This window comes from Lynx canadensis, chromosome A3 (genome assembly GCF_007474595.2).
Source record: "Lynx canadensis isolate LIC74 chromosome A3, mLynCan4.pri.v2, whole genome shotgun sequence".
Lineage (NCBI taxonomy): Eukaryota > Metazoa > Chordata > Mammalia > Carnivora > Felidae > Lynx > Lynx canadensis.
The window spans coordinates 73,335,361-73,354,681 of record NC_044305.1 but is presented as its reverse complement, the minus strand read 5'-3'; the positions used below and the strand labels follow the sequence as shown (position 1 = coordinate 73,354,681).

Sequence of the window (19,321 nt, the reverse complement as noted above, 5' to 3'; positions counted from 1 at the left end):
CAAGGCAGAGAGGAATATGTTTGGCCCTCAGGTTCCCTATTCCCTTAAAGAGAGCGTGATAATTGGATTTGAGTGCATGTCATTTACTGATAGACTACTCCTCGAGAAATATAAGTGAAGGAGTGAGATGGGATAGGGAAGCGGAAAGAACCAAGCTACAATGTGAACTCAGGTTAAAATCTAGTATTAGCTAGTATTACAGGGGGAGGACTATGGAACATAAATCCTGCCAGACTTGCTTCTTTTTGAATTATGGTACTGACCTTTTGTATTCCTTACTAATCAGTTGTCAGCTCTACACTACTGGGGGGTTGAAAGATAAGCATAATTTTCTGGGCAAGGTAGCTAGTCAGCTTAGGGCAACAGCTGGGGAAGGCTGTTCTCTGGGGAAGGCAACAGCTGTGAGCTGTTAGTAGTCAGCTGGGGAAGAGTCACTGGTCCAGTAAAGGGGACTAAAACAGTGTCTGCCTATTTATGAAGATCAAGCTACTTTTGCTGGGTCTGGTGGACATGGGTTGGGCTGTGAGTATTGGAAGGCAGAGTGAGGAAAGTCCTGTCATCTGTCTGGTAGCCACAGCCTGCTTATTTTTCAGTCTAAGGACTATGCTTGCTTGGTTCTAGATACATACAGATGTAGGCTACATATTAGAGAGTAGTTACAGTTCTCATATTTAAGAAGTATATCATAAGGGAGATGGAAGGACTAATGTAAGCACTCCCTAAATAACAAATTCATGATTTCTAAATGTCCCAGACTTAAAAATGGCAAGTTTGCATACTAGTGCCTACTGCCACCCATTTCAAATTCACCATTTCCCCTGCATGACACCGGGGAGTCCTAAACTGTCCTAGATTGATGGCACTATTGTTTACCAGTGCAAAGTATCTTTTTCCCACCCCCTCTTGTTATGGCCTTCACTTACTGTTCACGTAATAGTTAATTCTGTTTTAGGAAACTTCTTCGTACATATACCCCTCTTTTTACCCTTTGCCTCTTTCTTTTTCTACCTGGTCCCACCTTCTACGCCCTCTACAGAAAGTACTTGTCAGGGAGCACTGGAAATGGTTCAGACATGAGAACACCATTAGAAATGGTGTTCATTAACACCTGTTGTCTCGTGCAGAGACACATAAGACAAGATTAATTTCCCCACATATAGTGATTGTTCTTGGCCAATTCTACCTCTTAATTATAAGAATTTAAATTCTTCTGCAATTCCTTGACTGCATAAATTTGGAAAATACCACCAGTCTTAAGGATCCTGAGATGATGTAACAGAATACTGAAGGTAATTCACATTCTTTATTCTTAGCCTCTTTCCTCTTGTCTCTGACTCCAGTGACCTGGCCTCTACCATATGGCTACCTTAAAAAGTTCTACAGTTCTTTCCTTGAAGCCCTGCACAGAGCCAGCCATAAAACAGCCTGGATTATAGACTAATCTTGGCTCTCGTAGTCATTCTTACCTGGGGAAAGTCTAATCACTTGACTCAGAAAGCCTAAACTTAAGAAATGTTTTGTTGGCATTGGCTCTCTAAATTGCAGATATTGCTCCCAGAAGAGGAAAATATCCTCTGAAATATTAACTTGACAAACCCAATCCTACAAAATAACAGTAAATAAATATGATGCATAGATTTAGTGATTGTATATTACCTTTATTTTGGCTTAAAAAAATCTACAATCTGGGGTGCCTGGGTGGCTCAGTCAGTTGAATGTCTGACTTTGGCTCAGGTCATGATCTCAAGGTTTGTGGGTTCAAGCCCCACTTTGGGCTCTGCTGACAGCTCAGAGCCTGGAGTCTGCTTTGGATTTTGTGTCTCCCACTCTCTCTCTGCCCTTCCCCAACTTGTGTCTTCTCTCTCTTTCTTTAAAATAAATAAACATTAAAAAAAAATCTATAATCTGGTTTATAATCAAATATACCTTAGTTTACTAATGGAGTTAAGCACATTATTTATTTATTTATTTATTAGTCATATATATTCTCCAGAGCCAGTCTAGAGATCCACTTTCAGAAGTCTTCTTAGAATTGGAAACAGGGATGGGAGAGCCAAGAAGGAGACTTTGAGAAAACAGAAAGAGGGATGTAATGAGGTGATTAGGGGCAAAACAGGGACAGAGGTTCCCAGGCTCATTTTCCAGTTGGGTACAGGGTGCTTGACTACCTCCCTTTCCCCAGGGCTAGAATCCCTGTTTTTTTCCCCCCCCCTTTTTTCTTCAGGGCCAGTTCCATTCTTTTGGGGCTTGACCCTCTTCCTCCCTTTCTTTTTTTTTAAATTTTTTTTATTAAAAAAAATTTTTTTTTTTAACCTTTATTTATTTTTGAGACAGAGAGAGACAAAGCATGAACGGGGGAGGGTCAGAGAGAGGGAGACACAAAATCTGAAACAGGCTCCAGGCTCCAAGCTGTCAGCACAGCCCAACGCGGGGCTTGAACTCACGGACTGCGAGATCACGACCTGAGCTGAAGTCTGACGCCCAACCGACTGAGCCACCCAGGCGCCCCCTCTTCCTCCCTTTCAATATATATATTTTTTAAATCATACATCATCCTTTTGGAAAATGACAAACCAGGATAAAGCAACCTTAGTCCTCAGCTCTGCCCTTTTCTCAGGTGGAACCACATCATGTTAGCGGTGACCTCTTACAAAAATAAAATAATGGTATTAATAAGAGAAAGAAATACTATAATACTGGTATTATCATCTTGCTCTGGTTATACAGTCACTAAAATGACTGAAATAATTCCTTGTTCAGCCTTCGGAAACATCGTGGCTATAGCTACCAAAACCTATGTTTTGGTACTAAAATGTAAAAGTTAGGTAAATTGCTTATTAAATAATTGATTTATACTCAGAAGCTGCCTTTTGATTTCAGACACACTTCTCTTTGGCCACCCCAATAAACATGGCAGGCTTTATTTACTGAATTTTCAGTAAACACATTTTATAGGGATTTCAGGATTTTATTTGAATGTTACTGGTATTTTGTTACATGTGTACAGATATCAATATTACATGATTACTGTTACTCTGTAGCTATTAATTTAAAATAAAACTAAAGCACAGTGTCCGTACAACCAGTGATTGGAAGTGATATCTTAAATTATACCCAAATGTGTTTTGGCCTATGCTGATCGTTTCTAGGTGGAGTTAATGTGCAGATAGTTCACTCCAGTTGTGTTTGAAGATGTGCATTAAAATGTGATGACAAGGGAAATTGGGACATCTTAAATCCTTTTTTACCCCTATTGTTTTTTATAATTCTATAACAATTTAGAAAATAACACTGATGTCACACGTTTCTTGCAAACACTTGCAAGATCTGTCACTAATTTTGAGCTAAAATTTGTTGTCACTATCTTTAACCAACATTTAATGAATTCTTACATTCTGCAGGGTTTAAAATCTGTATAACTGCTGAGAACATTGAGATCCTCAATTATAAAATAATTTTTATTTACCTTGTTACTTTAAATTCCACCAGTCTTTTTTAGGAGAGTTTTAACCATGTTTGTAGATTTTTGAAAAAACTTGAGGTCAGTTTCACCAAAATGTCTCCTCCCCCTCCCCCACCACAAAAGAATATGTGATTATTTTTGTTTTTGTTAAATCTTGGATATGTTTAATTTCTCCTACATCAATTGTCTATTAACTTGTAATTCTTACAGACCATGGAAAATCCAATTCTACTGTGCTGAATTTTAAAATATTTTATTCTCATCCACTCACCATGAACTCTCTAAAGTATACCTATTGATCTGCTTGCTCTAGGCTCACATTTTCTGAGGAGGCTGGGGATGTCATTTATGATTATGGGGAGCAGGATACTTATAACAAGGCCAAGTGCCTGGCTTTAGCTCAGATGATCTACACTGAATGTGGCCTGCACAAGAAAGCTCTTCTTTGCCTATGTAAACAGGGTCAGATTCATGGGGCCATGGAATACATACAACAGTTCAAGGACTTTACTTCCGGTAAGTGAAAAAGCCTACTTATTGGTACGTATTCGAATTCTAGACTTTACTGGTAAGATCACACATGATAGTAGGCAATATTTTGGATTTACATTTTAAAGTCTATTTTACATATACTAATAAGTAGATTTTAATAATTTTTGGTGAAAACAGTTAAGCTAGAACTGATTGACTTTCATGCTAGACATTCAAATACATTAGTATTTCTTCACTACATAAACGTTTAGTAAACTGTGGAATCCTGAAACATACAATTTTTGTCTGTCTGTTTTTAAAAAAAACCTAGCTTTTATTGAGAACCTACTATGTGCCAGATGTTCTCACACCCTTCTAGCCAGTCCTCACAGTAGTCCCATCAGGTAGTCATTGCTAGGCCTGTCGTACAAGTGGAGATGCTGAGATCCACAGAGGGAACACTGAGCTGAGGGAGTGAAGTTCACCAAGTCCTTGGTGCTAACGGAGGGTCCTGGGTAGCTGTGGCCAGCCCAGTCAGAGTGGTCTTTGCCTTAAGGTCAGTTGTTGCTGAGATCTTGTTTTTCTCCCATGTCTGGCAGAGGCATGAGGGACAGCCTCAGGCTGTCCTGAGGGGACGACCTGGCAGCCTTCAAGAAGGTAGATGTCTGGGTGTCTCTGCTTCTCTCCCTCTGAAGTACACAGTTTATTTTGCAGATATTTTAGACCATGCTATTTAGAGAATTTTTTTAAATAGCTGCACTTATTTGTTACATATGAGTGTATGTAAACTATGATATGAGCATTAAAAATGAAGAACTAGTAAAATAATGTTCATTTCAAAATTTTGAAACACTTAGGTTACAAGTAGGCAGTGATCTGAGAGCATTGTCAACCTTAGGGTAACTATAGTTGAATGAGCTGATCTCTTATGAATCTAGTTCAGCACTAACCTACGTGTACCGGCAGCCTGACCTCTCGCATATCCCAGGTCTATGTCTGAATTCTTATTTGCAGGCTCTGTACCCCAATTCTAAGAAGTTGCAAATAAGACAAACTACAGCACTTCTAGCTCATATTTTTCCGGGAAAGAGGATCATTTATGGCAGTTGAATCTGATTATTTTCAAACAATAAATTTAATTTTACTTAGCATCTATTTTTTAAAGTTATGAATTTTTTCATTTGTTATATTAACAGCACACTTGATACTATAGTTTGGCTTTTTACTTGCATTATCTTAATACTTACATTAACTATAAAGTAGGTTTTGTTATTATCCCTATTTTATAGATTTAAAAAAAAACTTTCCACAGAGAGGCTAACTAAGGCTCAAAGAGGTAAGTAATTTGCCTACGTACACACAGCAACAGGATAGAATCTGGCATAGTAGGTACTACTCAATATTTATTGAATGAATTAGATATTTTATTTTTATTATCTAAGTATACAGGTTCAGTTTCTGTTTTAAGTATTATTTTTCCACAGGTAAGAAATGATTACTCTAGAATTTATATTGACTGAAATGTGAATGAAGTTTCTGTTTTGCTTGCAAAATTTGCCTTGCATAAATGCATAGAAATGTGATTGACTCATTATTGTATTGTTCTGCTCCTGCATTATAATCTAAAATAATTATATGTTATTATAATAATTTAAGAAGTAATGACACTCTCTATAATTAGAACCTTGATATTTATCCTCAGAATTTATTTAGCACATCATAAGATGAAAATAATAACTTGAGAAAAAGTAGAAACCCTGAAAAATTGCTTTGCTTATTTTACTTTTTAATGGGAAACAACTACAGCTTTCCATGGTATCATGGGGCCTTGAGGGAAAGACTTAATTTTATACTTTCAGAAAAGAATGTTCTCAGATTTAGACTATCAGTTATACATTTACAAATTAAAAAACAAAAACCAAAACCACAACAAAACAAAAACAAAAATTATAAGAAAGTTTTGTTCCAAAAGCATAAATCTGACTAAAGGAGCATCTGTTTTAGAAATAAAAATTATTCCACCCCCCAATAATATTTAGAATGAAACCTGAAATGATTTGTTTGTTCACCTTCCCCATTATCATTAAACAAGTGAATATACTTAAGTGGAAATTGGGTTATTCTAAATGTGAAGCTCTCAAACTTTTTGGTCTCAGGTTTCTTTTATTTACTTATTTATTTATTATGTTTATTTATTTTTGAAAGAGAGAGAGTGAGTGAGTGAGTGAGGAGGGGAAGGACAGCAAAAGGGAGACAAGAGGATTCGAAGTGGGCTCTGGCACTGAGAGCAGAAAGCCTGGTGAGGGGTTTGAACTCACAAACTGTGAGATCATGACCTGAACTGAAGTTGGATGTTTAAGCAACGGAGCCACCCATGCACCCCTCTTTTACACTTTTAAAAAAGCACTGAACATCCCAAAGAGCTTATATTTATATAGGTTATATCTGTTGATATTTATCCTATTAGAAATTAAAACAAAATTTTAAAATATTTATTCATTTAAAGAAAACAACAATAAACCCATCACTTGTTATCATAATAAAATATTTTTTATAAGAAATAACTTTTCCTTGGGGCGCCTGGGTGGTGCAGTCGGTTAAGCGTCTGACTCTTGATTGCAGTTCAAGTCATCATGTCAAGGTTTCATGAGCTTGAGCCCCGCATCCAGCTCTGTGCTGACAGTGGGGAGCCTGCTTGGGATCCTCTCTCTCTCCCCCTCTCTCTGTCCCTCCCACACATGCACGTGCTGTCTCTCCAAAATAAATAAATAAACTTTAAAAAACAAAAAAACTTCCCAAAACCAAGGAATTTCATGAAAAGAGTTGCATTTTCTACATTTTTGCAAATCTCTACAATATCTGGATTACTATAAGATAGCTGGCTTCCTATATCTGCTCCTGTATTCAGTCTGTTGTAAGACTACATGTCATATAGTCTTTGGAAAACACCACTGTATATTTGTGAGAGAATGGGAATGAAAAAGGCAAATAACAGCTTAGTATTTTTAGGAACATAGTTTTGACTTTATAAACCCTAGACCATATTTTGAGAACCATTGCTCTAGATGTTCGTGAGTTAAACATCTATCACACTTGGCATATCGGCCTTTATATAATCATATTAAAACAGAATATCCATGAAAGGGGAACCCTCTTGCAATGTTGGTGGGAATGCAAATGGCTGCAGCCACTTTGGAGAACAGTATAGAGATTTCTCAAAAAGTTAAAAATAGGGACATCTGGCTCAGTCTGTTAAGCGTCAACTCTTGGTTTCAGTTCAGGTCATGATCTCACAGTTCGTGAGTTCAAGCCCTGCATTGGGCTCTGCACTGACAGCACAAAACCTGCATGGTATTCTCTCTCTCCCTCTCTCCCTGCCCATCCCCTGCTCACACACACATACTCTCTCTCTCTCAAAATAAATTAATAAACTTAAAAAAAAAGTTAAAAATAGAACTACCCTATGATCTAGCAATTGCACTGCTAGGTATTTACCCAAAGGATAAAAAAAAATACAAATTTGAAGGGATATATGCACCCTGGTGTTTATTGTAGCATTGTCAACAATAGCCAAGCTATGGAGAGAGCCCAAATGTCCAGACTGATGATGAATGGATAAAGATGTGATATATATACACAATGGAATATTAGTCATCCAAAAGAATGAAATCTTGTCATTTGCAATGACATGGATAGAGCTAAAATGTATTATGCTAAAGAAATAAGTCAGTCAGAGAAAGACAAATACCGTATGATTTCACTCATATGTGGAATTTAAGAAACAAAACAGATGAACATATGGGAGGGAGAGAAACCATGAGAGACTTAATGATAGAGAACAAACTGAAGGGTGAGGGGGGGGGGGAATGAGCTAGATGGGTGATGGGTACTAGGGAGAGCACTTGTTAGAATGAACACTGGGTGTTGTATGCAAATGATGAATCACTGAATTCTATTCCTGAAACCAATATTTCACTGTATGTTAGCTAAGTAAAATGTAAATAAAAATTTGGAGAAAAACCCCAAGAACATCCATGAGATAAAAATTGATTAATAACCTGTCAAACTAAGAAATGACGAAATGGATTCCAAACCATGGTAAGCAGAGGAGAAAGGTCATAGGATTTGAATTTGTGTTCCTTTGAACTAGTCAGAGGCCATATCTTGTACATACTTAAGTAAATAGTGGTTAATTAATCAATTCAAGGAGAGGGGAATTTGAATGCCTGATTGAATGAAACAGCAAAATGTGTGAGTTACGAAATGCTGGTGGCTGGGGGATGCTATATAAATAGCTTCACCTTAGTGAAGGCCAGTTTGAGTGACCCAAATCATAAACTTCTTCTACCTCTTCTCTAGGGAAATTAAAAAAAATTGTTTGACTTTATTGATACAGAATTATATTCTGCTATTCCTTGCTTATTCTTTTATCATTTATCTCTCTTTTATTTATGTGTGTATGTGCATGTGTGTGTATATGTACATACATACAGTGCATCACACATATACTTATTGTTTTGGAGGAGCATCGCTAAAGATTGGAAGGTCATGGACTTGGGTGGATTAGATGAACTTCGTTCTCCTTTATATCATGTGTATAATTCTGGGAAAATTAACTTCTCTAAGCCTGTTTCCTCACTTTTAATGTGAGAATAATAATATCTCACTTATACTGAATATTAAATGCAGTGATTTGATATATGTAAGTTCCTAATACAGTAAATATGTGTTTAATAAACACTAGATTATCAGTCTGATTATCAGTCAAAAAATTGCAAATTATGTTTATGGTAGTTCTTAAAATTTTTTTTTTCAACGTTTATTTATTTTTGGGACAGAGAGAGACAGAGCATGAATGGGGGAGGGGCAGAGAGAGAGGGAGACACAGAATCGGAAACAGGCTCCAGGCTCTGAGCCATCAGCCCAGAGCCTGACGCGGGGCTCGAACTCACGGACCGCGAGATCGTGACCTGAGCTGAAGTCGGACGCTCAACCGACTGCGCCACCCAGGCGCCCCTGTTTATGGTAGTTCTTAAAAGGCTTTCAGGAATTATTCTGAATACTACCTCTGTTGTGACCAAAGAATAATATTAAAAACAAAATTTTTTTTTTTAATGCTTAATGTTAATTTTTGAGAGAGAGAGGGACAGACAGAGTGTGGGCTGGGGAGGAGGGGCAGAGTGAGAAGGAGACACAGAATCCAAAGCAAGCTCCAGGCTCTGAGCTGTCAGCACAAGCCCCATGCGGGGGGGGGGGGGGGGGGGGGGGGGGGGGGCTTGCACCCATGAGCCATGAGATCATGACCTCAGACAAAGTCAGATGCTTAACCCACTGAGTCTTCCAGGCACCCTGAGAAAGTAAATTTTTTACTTGAAAAACTTTAGTTAATACAAAGTTTATAAATTTAAGAATGTAAATCATGGGGGTGCCTGAGTGGCTCAGTCGGTTAAGCGTCCGACTTCACCTCAGGTCATGATCTCATGGTTTGTGAGTTCGAGCCCCGCATGGGTCTCTGTGCTGACACCTCGGAGCCTGGAGCCTGCTTCAGATTCTGTGTCTCCCCCCTCGCTCTCTGCCCCTCCCCCACTCACACTCTATCTCTCCCTCAAGAATAAATAAACATTAAAAAAATTTTTTCTAAATGTAAATCATAATTGTAGTATCAACTCAGTAGTTATCTAATATATTAAACCATATGAAATATCCTTTTTTGTAGTAAAGCATGGTCAAACGTAGGCAACTTCATATGGCTCAGCTACTAGCTACTTGAACGGGCTAATGGCTTCTTAAAGTCTTCATTTTTGAGTTTCTAAAATAATATTTTTAGGAAAAAAATTACTGAGCCCCTTTTTCTGTGCAAGGCACAGGAAGAAAGAAATTATACTCACTAGAAGTTGGCCCAAATATGAACAGCAAGATATAGACAAACATAATATTGTTAGATGGAACCTTAGAAATTGGATATGCTAACACTTTCTTTTTTTAATGTTGATTTATTTTTGAGAGAGAGAGCAGGGAAGGGGCAGAGAAAGAGGGGGACAGGATCTGAAGTGGGTTCTGAGCTAACAGCAGAGAGCCCGATGTGGGGCTCGAGCTCAAAAACCGTGAGATCATGACCTGAGCTAAAGTCCGATACTTAACCAACTGAGCCACCCAGGAGCCCTAATGCTAGCACTTTTAAGATGCATAAACTGGGATCCAAAAGAATAAGGGACTGATGGAATTGTGGTTAGATCAGGTTTCCTGATTGCCAATCTAATTATTTCTATTCTACCACAGTTCTTTGATAATTTGTTTTCCTGGTAGTCCTTGCTATAAGTAGTTTTCTTTCGTTTTTTGCTATGCTGAGCATGATTTTTTTTTCTTCTTGATTGGAGATAGTAGTGTTGAGTTCACTGAGGACTTTGGAAGGATTGGAAAAAGAAATGTTGATTGGCAGGTATAGATATTAGCTAATCCCAGTTTGTAGGTGATGTATCATATTAGGATGTTGAGACATAGTTTTTGAATTTTGCTTTCAGATGACCTGATGGACCTAATCAAGTTATGTCCTCACACTGAATTAATTCAGTGTCTCACTAGAGAATGGAACGGGAAACCACCATCTTTATCTTTTGGTCTTGCTATACTTCATCTGTTCTCTGTAGATATGAAAAAAGTTGGCATTAAGCTACTTCAAGAGATAAGTAAAGGTGGGAAAGGTAAGTATAGTAAAATGTTGTTGTAGAAGAAAAAGTATTGGGTTATTTAGGGAAAGGTTCAAGATTATTATGTTTGAGGTAACTCATTCTTCCTAAGAATTCCTTCTTGGCAGGAATTGACTTTAGGAGTTTATAAATGTAAAGACTACCATGTCAATAATAGTCTGTTAACAATAGTATTTTTTTTAATTTTCTAATGTTTATTTATTTTTGAGAGAGAGAGAGACAGAGTGTGAGTGGGGAAGGGGTAGAGAGAGAGGGAGACACAGAATCTGAAACAGGCTCCAGGCTCTGTGCTGTCAGCATAGAGCCTGATGTGGGGCTGGAACTCATGAACTGCAAGATCATGACCTGAGCCAAAGTAGGACGCCCAACCAACTGAGCCACCCAGGTGCCCCAATAGTATTTATTTCTTGAGGGAATTACAAAGAAGAGAGAATCTTTGTGAAGATTTAGGGGAACATTTTAATAATTATATTAGCTAACGCTACTCTAAAAACTTTACGTATATTAATAAATATTTATATTTAATAACTTTTTATATATTTTAAGTGTTATTTAGACATAATCTTTTTTAAAAAAGTATTTATTTTGAGAGAGAGAGACTGTAAGCAGGGGAGGAGAGAGAGAATCCCAAGCAGGCTCTGTGCTCTTAGTGCAGAGCCCAACAAGGGGCTTGAACTCACAAACCATGAGATCATGACCTAAGCCAAAATTAAGCACTGGACACTTAATCTACTGAGCCACCCAGGTGCTCTTGGAAATAATCTTTCTATATTTTAATCTTAAACTAAATATATATGTATGTGTCATTTACATATGATATTTACTCTGAACATAACTCTGTAGTAGGGTCAAGAATTACTAATGAAATCTCATTTTTTTCTTTCCTTTCTCTAATATAGGAACTTGAGCAGACAATTTGACTTTAAATTACTACATGGGGTTTAAGAATGAATAGCAGATTACATTAAAACATATTTGGGAAGATAATTTTGAAATTATAGATATCAACTAAATTATTTTATTTGACAGAGTTATGGTAGAAATAAAATAGTAGTGATGACAATGTTTTAAGAAGATCTTTCATTAAGTATCATAAGTAATGCAGGTAATAGATAAGAAATGAGTTCCCTAAATAAATATATTCCAAGGGGGTCACTGTAATTGATTTTCAAAAGGAAATAATCTCCTTAGTTTTATTTAATAAACTCATTCTTTTATATCCTTAGAAAAAATATTTGTTACAGAAGCCCCATCATTAAGAGGTCTCTCTCTATCAGAGATAAGATGGAGGGCTTACCGAAGAGGTTTTTAAGCACTTGGGTCAGCACTACTAGGGAATTTATAAAAGAATTTGAAGGATCATGAAAACTAGACCTGTAAGCCCTCAATTACATGATAGTGTCTAATGGTACCTTGTAGACTCTGAATAAGGCTGAGCCCTCATTCTTCATTTTCTAAGCTCCCTTCCTTGTAACTTTCAATATCTGCTAGCCTTACCAAGAAGGAGATGAGTAAAGGTGTGGGAATGTGAGACATGGTAGAGGGTTGAAGTGAGGCATGAAAAGGTTCATGAAAAAGCAGAAGAAACTAACACTTGATTACTTACCATGAGTTGGATGAAGCGCTCCACATTAAACTTATAGGAATCAGGTTTAATAGTAAGTGAGTTGAAATGATACCCCTTTCTATTTTTGAAGAATTGCTAAATATGGATTTTCAAATAAGAATAGGTGACATACTATAATATTATAATTTTTTTCCTTAGGTATAGTCGAACATCTTATGATAAATGATCCATTTTGCTCATTAGAAAACTGGCAAGAAGTAGCAAATATATGTTTACAGAATGGCTTTGACAAATTATCTCGTGACATCATGTCCATTCTTCGATCTCAGGCTGGAGTTACAGAAATTTCTCAAGAAGATGATACAGTCAACTTAATGGAACATGTTTTTTGGTAGTGCTACATCTTAACCAGTTGAGGGAGCTTGTATAACATTTTATGTGTGTTGGTTGGACAAACTGATTTTGGCATAACTAACTTATAAATAAATCCAAAGTGTGAAGCTCTCAGAAATCATGCTGCTCTTATTATGTTGACATTTAGATTTGTCCTTCAAACATTTAGACTATTGCTTTCTTTTTCTCCATATGGTCATTTCTTACATTGAATCTTGATAAAATCCAAGAATGTAACTCAGTTTAGGTATATACTTCTATCTAAAGGCATAAGCTAACATCTAGATATATTCTTTTCTGGTGATCACATTTCATAGTAAGAACTGGGGAAGGTGTGGGTAATATCCTGTCAGACTAATTTCCCAAATATTGAATGCTATGAGCCTGATTTTTAACAAGAAAGACAGGATGCCATTTTGAGGTTGGACTCACTGGTGAAATCCCAAGTATAGTAATTTTGTACTACTGACTTAAAGATGTGCCCCATGCTTTGGTCAATGTAAATGGCAAATGTTAGGCTTCTACTCTAAAAGTTGGGAATCCTAGCATGTTCTTACCTAGAGAGAAGACCAGCCAAATTTTGCATGGATGTAGACCTGAGATACCTGTAGGTATGGAACATATGTCATAGGTGGTTTGGGATGATTTCAAATGTCTGAGTAAGTATTTGTTGTAATACTCAGGTTGTGTCATGGATGGGTAGGATATTCAACATATTTAGTGATCCACATGGTACGGACACCATGAGTCAAACAGAACAGATCCCCAGCTAATCTTAACAGCTTTCAGCCCTTATGCCACGGCAGAGCATACCAGCTAAATGTCAGCCTTGATCATGGAACTTGGTAACAGTGAGCTGCTATGAGATGGAGTAGGAGTAAAAAGTCAAGCTTCTTTCCCCTCCTAAATTTAAATTGAATGTCTGTTTTTTTACTCTATAGTTGAAAGAATATGAACTTGGAATCAGGTAGCCTCGTATTTAAATTCTGGTCTTACCTCTTCATCTTTGTAAAATATGGGCGGTAATACTCCTCCAAAGGTTTGTCATGAAGGTTAGTGATATGTGTGTATAATAGAAGTATATAACATAATAGAGGAATTTTGCAGAAGGTAACTGTTATTTCTATGTAATAGGTCCCAGAAATATATGTTCCTCTGCTTGGCTTAAACTTACTAAATCCCACATATCTATCTGTCTTTATTTGTATAATTATCCTTCTTTGGTGTATTTGATAATACTGACATACCTTATTCCTAAAGTAAGTGATCTGTCTATGCTAGGGTTTCTTGGCTTATCTTATAAATCCAGAGGGTACTGGCTGCGTTCTCAGTTTTTCCATACATTGCTAAACACAGTAAAGCATAATTATAATTGAGTTTTCTAAAACAATATTTTTTAAAGTAATATATGTACATAATTTAAAAAGCAACGTATTACTAAAAGGCTTATAGTAACTAATAATATTTTTATTTCTGGCCATCACATTAGCTGTGATTTTTTGAAAAGAAAAGATGAAGGATGGAAAAAAGAAAGGGAAAGAGAAAAGGCATTTCAGCAGCATTGATTTTTTATTTTTAAAAAAATTTTGAATTTTTGTTTATTTTTAGCAGCATTGATTTTTAATATACCAATGAAACCTTTTTTCTTTGAGACTTGTATAATTGATAGAAAGCTATTATGTGTCCATTGACAGAACTTAGGGGGAAAAAGTATCCCTGAAAGCCAGGAGGATGAAGTAGGAACTTAAATGTGGAAAAAGCTTGGAACAGCAGCTGTTGTTGTTACTGTTAATTTTGCTTTTATTTTAAAATGTTTTTCCTCCACTCATTATTGTTCCTCCTCTGTTTAGCATTACCTGCGGCAGTTTTCCCAAGGAATGCGAAACTTGTCAAGTGAATATAAATCAAAATGTCTAGAGATGGAGTTGGGAGGAAGAGCAAGAAAGAATATGAAGTCAAGGGGGGGGGGAGGAGGAGGAGTGGAGCTGTGAGCTACAAAAGGTTTGGAAGCAGTCGGAGCCTCCTGTAGGCTGCACTGAAGAGATGCATAACATGAGCCTCTTGGCATAGGACCCTGCATGCGAGACCAGCTCTACCACAATCTGGCTTTGTGTCCTTTTCTTCATAAGTTTATTTTGACTAGATAATTCCTCTTATCATTTATAACTCAAAAATTCTGTAATTCTGCAAAGGTACAAATGATTCCCCAGTACTTTTTGACCTTTTGCGTAAATTTGAAACACCAAGCAAGATAGATTCAACATCAGAATCAATAACACATACTGAATACCTACTTTGTGTATGGTCTCTGCTATCAAAATTACAGCTTCAGTGGAGACACAGCTGTATCTTTTACTTTATTTTACTTTTAAAAATAATAATTCCTCAGTATCATCTAATATACACTCCATATTCAAATTTCACCAACTGCTTAAAAATACCTTTTTATAGTTGATTTGTTCTAATTAGGATCTAAACAAGGTTTGTGTGTTCTGTTTGGTTATTGTATCTCCGTATCTAGAGTATGCCTCCCCCCTCACCTTTTTTTCTCTCTCTATTGACTGGTTGGACTGGGTGGTTGTTACCAAAAATGTTCCACCTGCTAGATTTGTCTGACTGCTATTTGACCTTAAGGTATTACTTTGTTATTCTATTTCCCATATTTCCTATAAATGGAAGTTAGTTCTAAAGACTTGAGGAAGATGATGGCGTAGGAGGACGCTGGGCTCACCGCGTCCTGCTGATTACTTAGATTCCACCCACACCTGCCTAAATAACCCAGAAAACCACCAGAAGACTAGCAGAATGGATTCTCCGGAGCCAAGTGCAGACGAGAGGCCCACGGAAGAGGGTAGGAAGGCCCCAGAGGCAGTGCGCGCTACATGGACTGGCGGGAGGGAGCCGGGACAGGGGCAGCCCGCCGGCCAAGCAGAGCCCCTGAGTCTGGCTTGCAAAAGTGGAGGGGCCGGACGGAGTGTGTTCGGACAGCAAGCGGGACTTAACATCTGGAAGGTTATATGTTAACAGCTCTGCTCAGAGAGCGGGTGGGCTGGAGGACAACGGGAGGGAGAGTTGTTGAGCCCCGGAGGACAGAGCTCAGCTTGGCAGGGAACAAAGGCACTCGCCAGCACCATCTCCCTCGCCCATCCCCTAGCCAAAATCCCAAAGAGAACCAGTTCCTGTCAGGGAACTTGCTTGCACCACGCAAACACCCAGTGCTGTGCCTCTGCGGATCCATCCCTCCAGCGGCAGGTCTGACTCCCTCCTGGTGCCGCAGGGCCCCTCCCGAAGCAGATCACCAAAGGAAAAGCGAGGTGAGCCTGCCCCTCCCGCCCCTGTACACCTTGCCGATCCACCCCAGCTAATACACCAGATCCCCAGCACCACAAGCCTGGCAGTGTACAAGTAGCCCACACGGGCCACCCCACCCCACCCCACAGTGAATCCCGCCCCTAGGAGAGGGGAAGAGAAGGTACACACCAGTCTGACTGTGGCCCCAGCGGTGGGCTGGGGGCAGACATTAGATCTGACTGTGGCCCCACCCACCAACACAAGTTATTGAAGACAGCACAGGGGAAGTGCCCTGCAGTTCCACACCACTCCAGGGGCTATCCAAAATGATGAAACGGAAGAATTCCCCTCAAAAGAAACTCCAGGAAATAGCGACAGCTAACGAACTGATCAAAAACGATTTAAACAATATAACAGAAAGTGAATTTAGAATAATAGTCATAAAATTAATCACTGGGCTTGAAAACAGTATAGAGGACAGCAGAGAATCTATTGCTACAGAGATCAAGGGACTAAGGTACAGCCTGGAGGAGCTAAAAAATGCTATTAATGAGCTGCAAAATAAAATGGAGGCGACTACAGCTCGGATTGAAGACGAAGAGGAGGGAATAAGTGAACTAGAAGATAAAATTATGGAAAAAGAAGAAGCTGAGAAAAAGATTAAAAAATCCAGGAGTATGAGGGGAAAATTAGAGAACTAAGTGATGCACTACAGAGAAATAATCTACGCATAATTCGTATTCCAGAGGAGGAAGAGAGAGGGAAAGGTGCTGAAGGTGTACTTGAAGAAATAATAGCTGAGAACTTCCCTGATCTGGGGAAGGAAAAAGGCATTGAAATCCAAGAGGCACAGAGAACTCCCTTCAGACGTAACTTGAATCGATCTTCTGCACGACATATCATAGTGAAACTGGCAAAATGCAAGGATAAAGAAAATTCTGAAAGCAGCTAGGGATAAACGTGCTCTAACGTATAAAGGGAGACTGATAAGACTCATGACTGATCTCTCTACTGAAACTTGGCAGGCCAGAAAGGAATGGCAGGAAATCTTCAATGTGATGAACAGAAAAAATGTGCAGCCAAGAATCCTTTTTCCAGCAAATCTGTCATTTAGAATAAAAGGAAAGATAAAGGTCTTCCCAAACAAAAACTGAAGGAATTCATCACCACTAAACCAGCCCTACAAGAGATCCTAAGGGGGATCCTGTGAGACAATGTACCAGAGACATCGCTACAAGCATGGAACCTATAGACATCACAATGACTCTAAACCCATATTTTTCTATAATAACTCTGAATGTAAATGGACTAAATGCGCCATCCAAAAGACATAGGGTATCAGAATGGACAAAATAAACCAAGACCTATCTATTTGCTGTCTACAAGAGACTCATTTTAGACCTGCGGACGCCTTCAGATTGAAAGTGAGGGGATGGAGAACTATATATCATACTACTGGAAGTCAAAGGAAAGCTGGAGTAGCCATACTTATATCAGACAAACTAGACTTTAAATTAAAGGCTGTAAGAAGAGATGAAGAAGGGCATTATGTAATAATTACAGGGTGTATCCATCAGGAAGAGCTAACAATTATAAATGTATATGCGCCGAATACGGGAGCCCCCCAAATATATAAAACAATTACTCACAAACATAAGCAACCTTACTGATAAGATTACTTCTTACTGATAAGAAGTAATTGCAGGGGACTTTAATACTTCACTTACAACAATGGATAGATCATCTAGACACATGGTCAATAAAAAAACAAGGGCCCTGAATGATACATTGGATCAGATGGACTTGACAGATATACTTAGAATTCTGCATCCCAAAGCAACAGAATATACTTTCTTCTCGAGTGCACATGAAACATTCTCCAAGATAGATCACATACTGGGTCGCAAAACAGCCCTTCATAAGTATACAAGAATTGAGATCATACCATGCATACTTTCAGACCACAATGCTATGAAGCTTGAAATCAACCACAGGAAAAAGTCTGCAAAACCTCCAAAAGCATGGAGGTTAAAGAACATCCCAGTAACGAATGAGTGGGTCAACCAGGCAATTAGAGAAGAAATTAAAAAATATATGGAAACAAATGAAAATGAAAATACAACAATCCAAACGCTTTGGGATGCAGCGAAGGCAGTCCTGAGAGGAAAATGCATTGCAATTCAGGCCTATCTCAAGAAACAAGAAAAATCCCAAATACAAAATCTAACAGCACACCTAAAGGAAATAGAAGCAGAACAGCAAAGACACCCTAAACCTAGCAGAAGAAGAGAAATAGGGGCGCCTGGGTGACGCAGTCGGTTAAGCGTCCAACTTCAGCCAGGTCACAATCTCGCGGTCCATGAGTTCGAGCCCCGCGTCAGGCTCTGGGCTGATGGCTCAGAGCCTGGAGCCTGTTTCCGATTCTGTGTCTCCCTCTCTCTCTGCCCCTCCCCCGTTCATGCTCTGTCTCTCTCTGCCCCAAAAATAAATAAACGTTGAAAAAAAAATTAAAAAAAAAAAAAGAAGAAGAGAAATAATAAAGATTAGAGCAGAAATAAACAATATAGAATCTAAAAAAAACTGTAGAGCAGATCAATGAAACCAAGAGTTGGTTTTTTGAAAAAATAAACAAAATTGATAAACCTCTAGCCAGGCTTCTCAAAAAGAAAAGGGAGATGACCCAAATAGATAAAATCATGAATGAAAATGGAATTATTACAACCAATCCCTCAGAACTACAAGTAATTATCAGGGAATACTATGAAAAATTATATGTCAACAAACTGGACAACCTGGAAGAAATGGACAAATTCCTAAACACCCACACACTTCCAAAACTCAATCAGGAGGAAATAGAAAGCTTGAACAGACCCATAACCAGCGAAGAAATTGAATCAGTTATCAAAAATCTCCCAACAAATAAGAGTCCAGGACCAGATGGCTTCCCAGGGGAGTTCTACCAGACGTTTAAAGCAGAGATAACCTATCCTTCTCAAGCTGTTCCAAAAAATAGAAAGGGAAGGAAAACTTCCAGACTCATTCTATGAAGCCAACATTACTTTGATTCCTAAACCAGGCAGAGACACAGTAAAAAAAGAGAGCTACAGGCCAATACCCCTGATGAATATGGATGCAAAAATTCTCAATAAGATACTAGCAAATCAAATTCAACAGCATATAAAAAGAATTATTCACCATGATCAAGTGGGATTCATTCCTGGGATGCAGGGCTGGTTCAACATTCACAAATCAATTAACATGATACATCACATTAATAAAAGAAAAGATAACCATATGATCCTGTCAATTGATGCAGAAAAGGCCTTTGACAAAATTCAGCAACTTTCTTAATAAAAGTCCTCGAGAAAGTTGGGATAGAAGGAACATGCTTAAACATCATAAAAGCCATTTATGAAAAGCCCACAGCTA

General features: G+C 38.2%; 1 protein-coding gene across 5 annotated transcripts in view; it reads left to right on the top strand.

The window, feature by feature from the left end:
- Positions 1 to 12,715, top strand: part of CLHC1 (clathrin heavy chain linker domain containing 1) — a 41,113-nt gene extending 28,398 nt beyond the window's left edge. For 4 of the 5 annotated variants that reach the window (XM_030310617.2, XM_030310610.2, XM_030310609.1 and 1 more), the window contains 3 exons: positions 3,777 to 3,979; positions 10,456 to 10,635; positions 12,407 to 12,715. In XM_030310617.2, the coding sequence (XP_030166477.1) occupies positions 3,777 to 3,979; positions 10,456 to 10,635; positions 12,407 to 12,603 (580 nt within the window). In that variant the 3' untranslated portion in view covers positions 12,604 to 12,715. The remainder of the gene's footprint in view (positions 1 to 3,776; positions 3,980 to 10,455; positions 10,636 to 12,406) is intronic. The other variant, XM_032592643.1, reaches the window with a different exon arrangement.
- Positions 12,716 to 19,321: the final 6,606 nt, after the last annotated feature.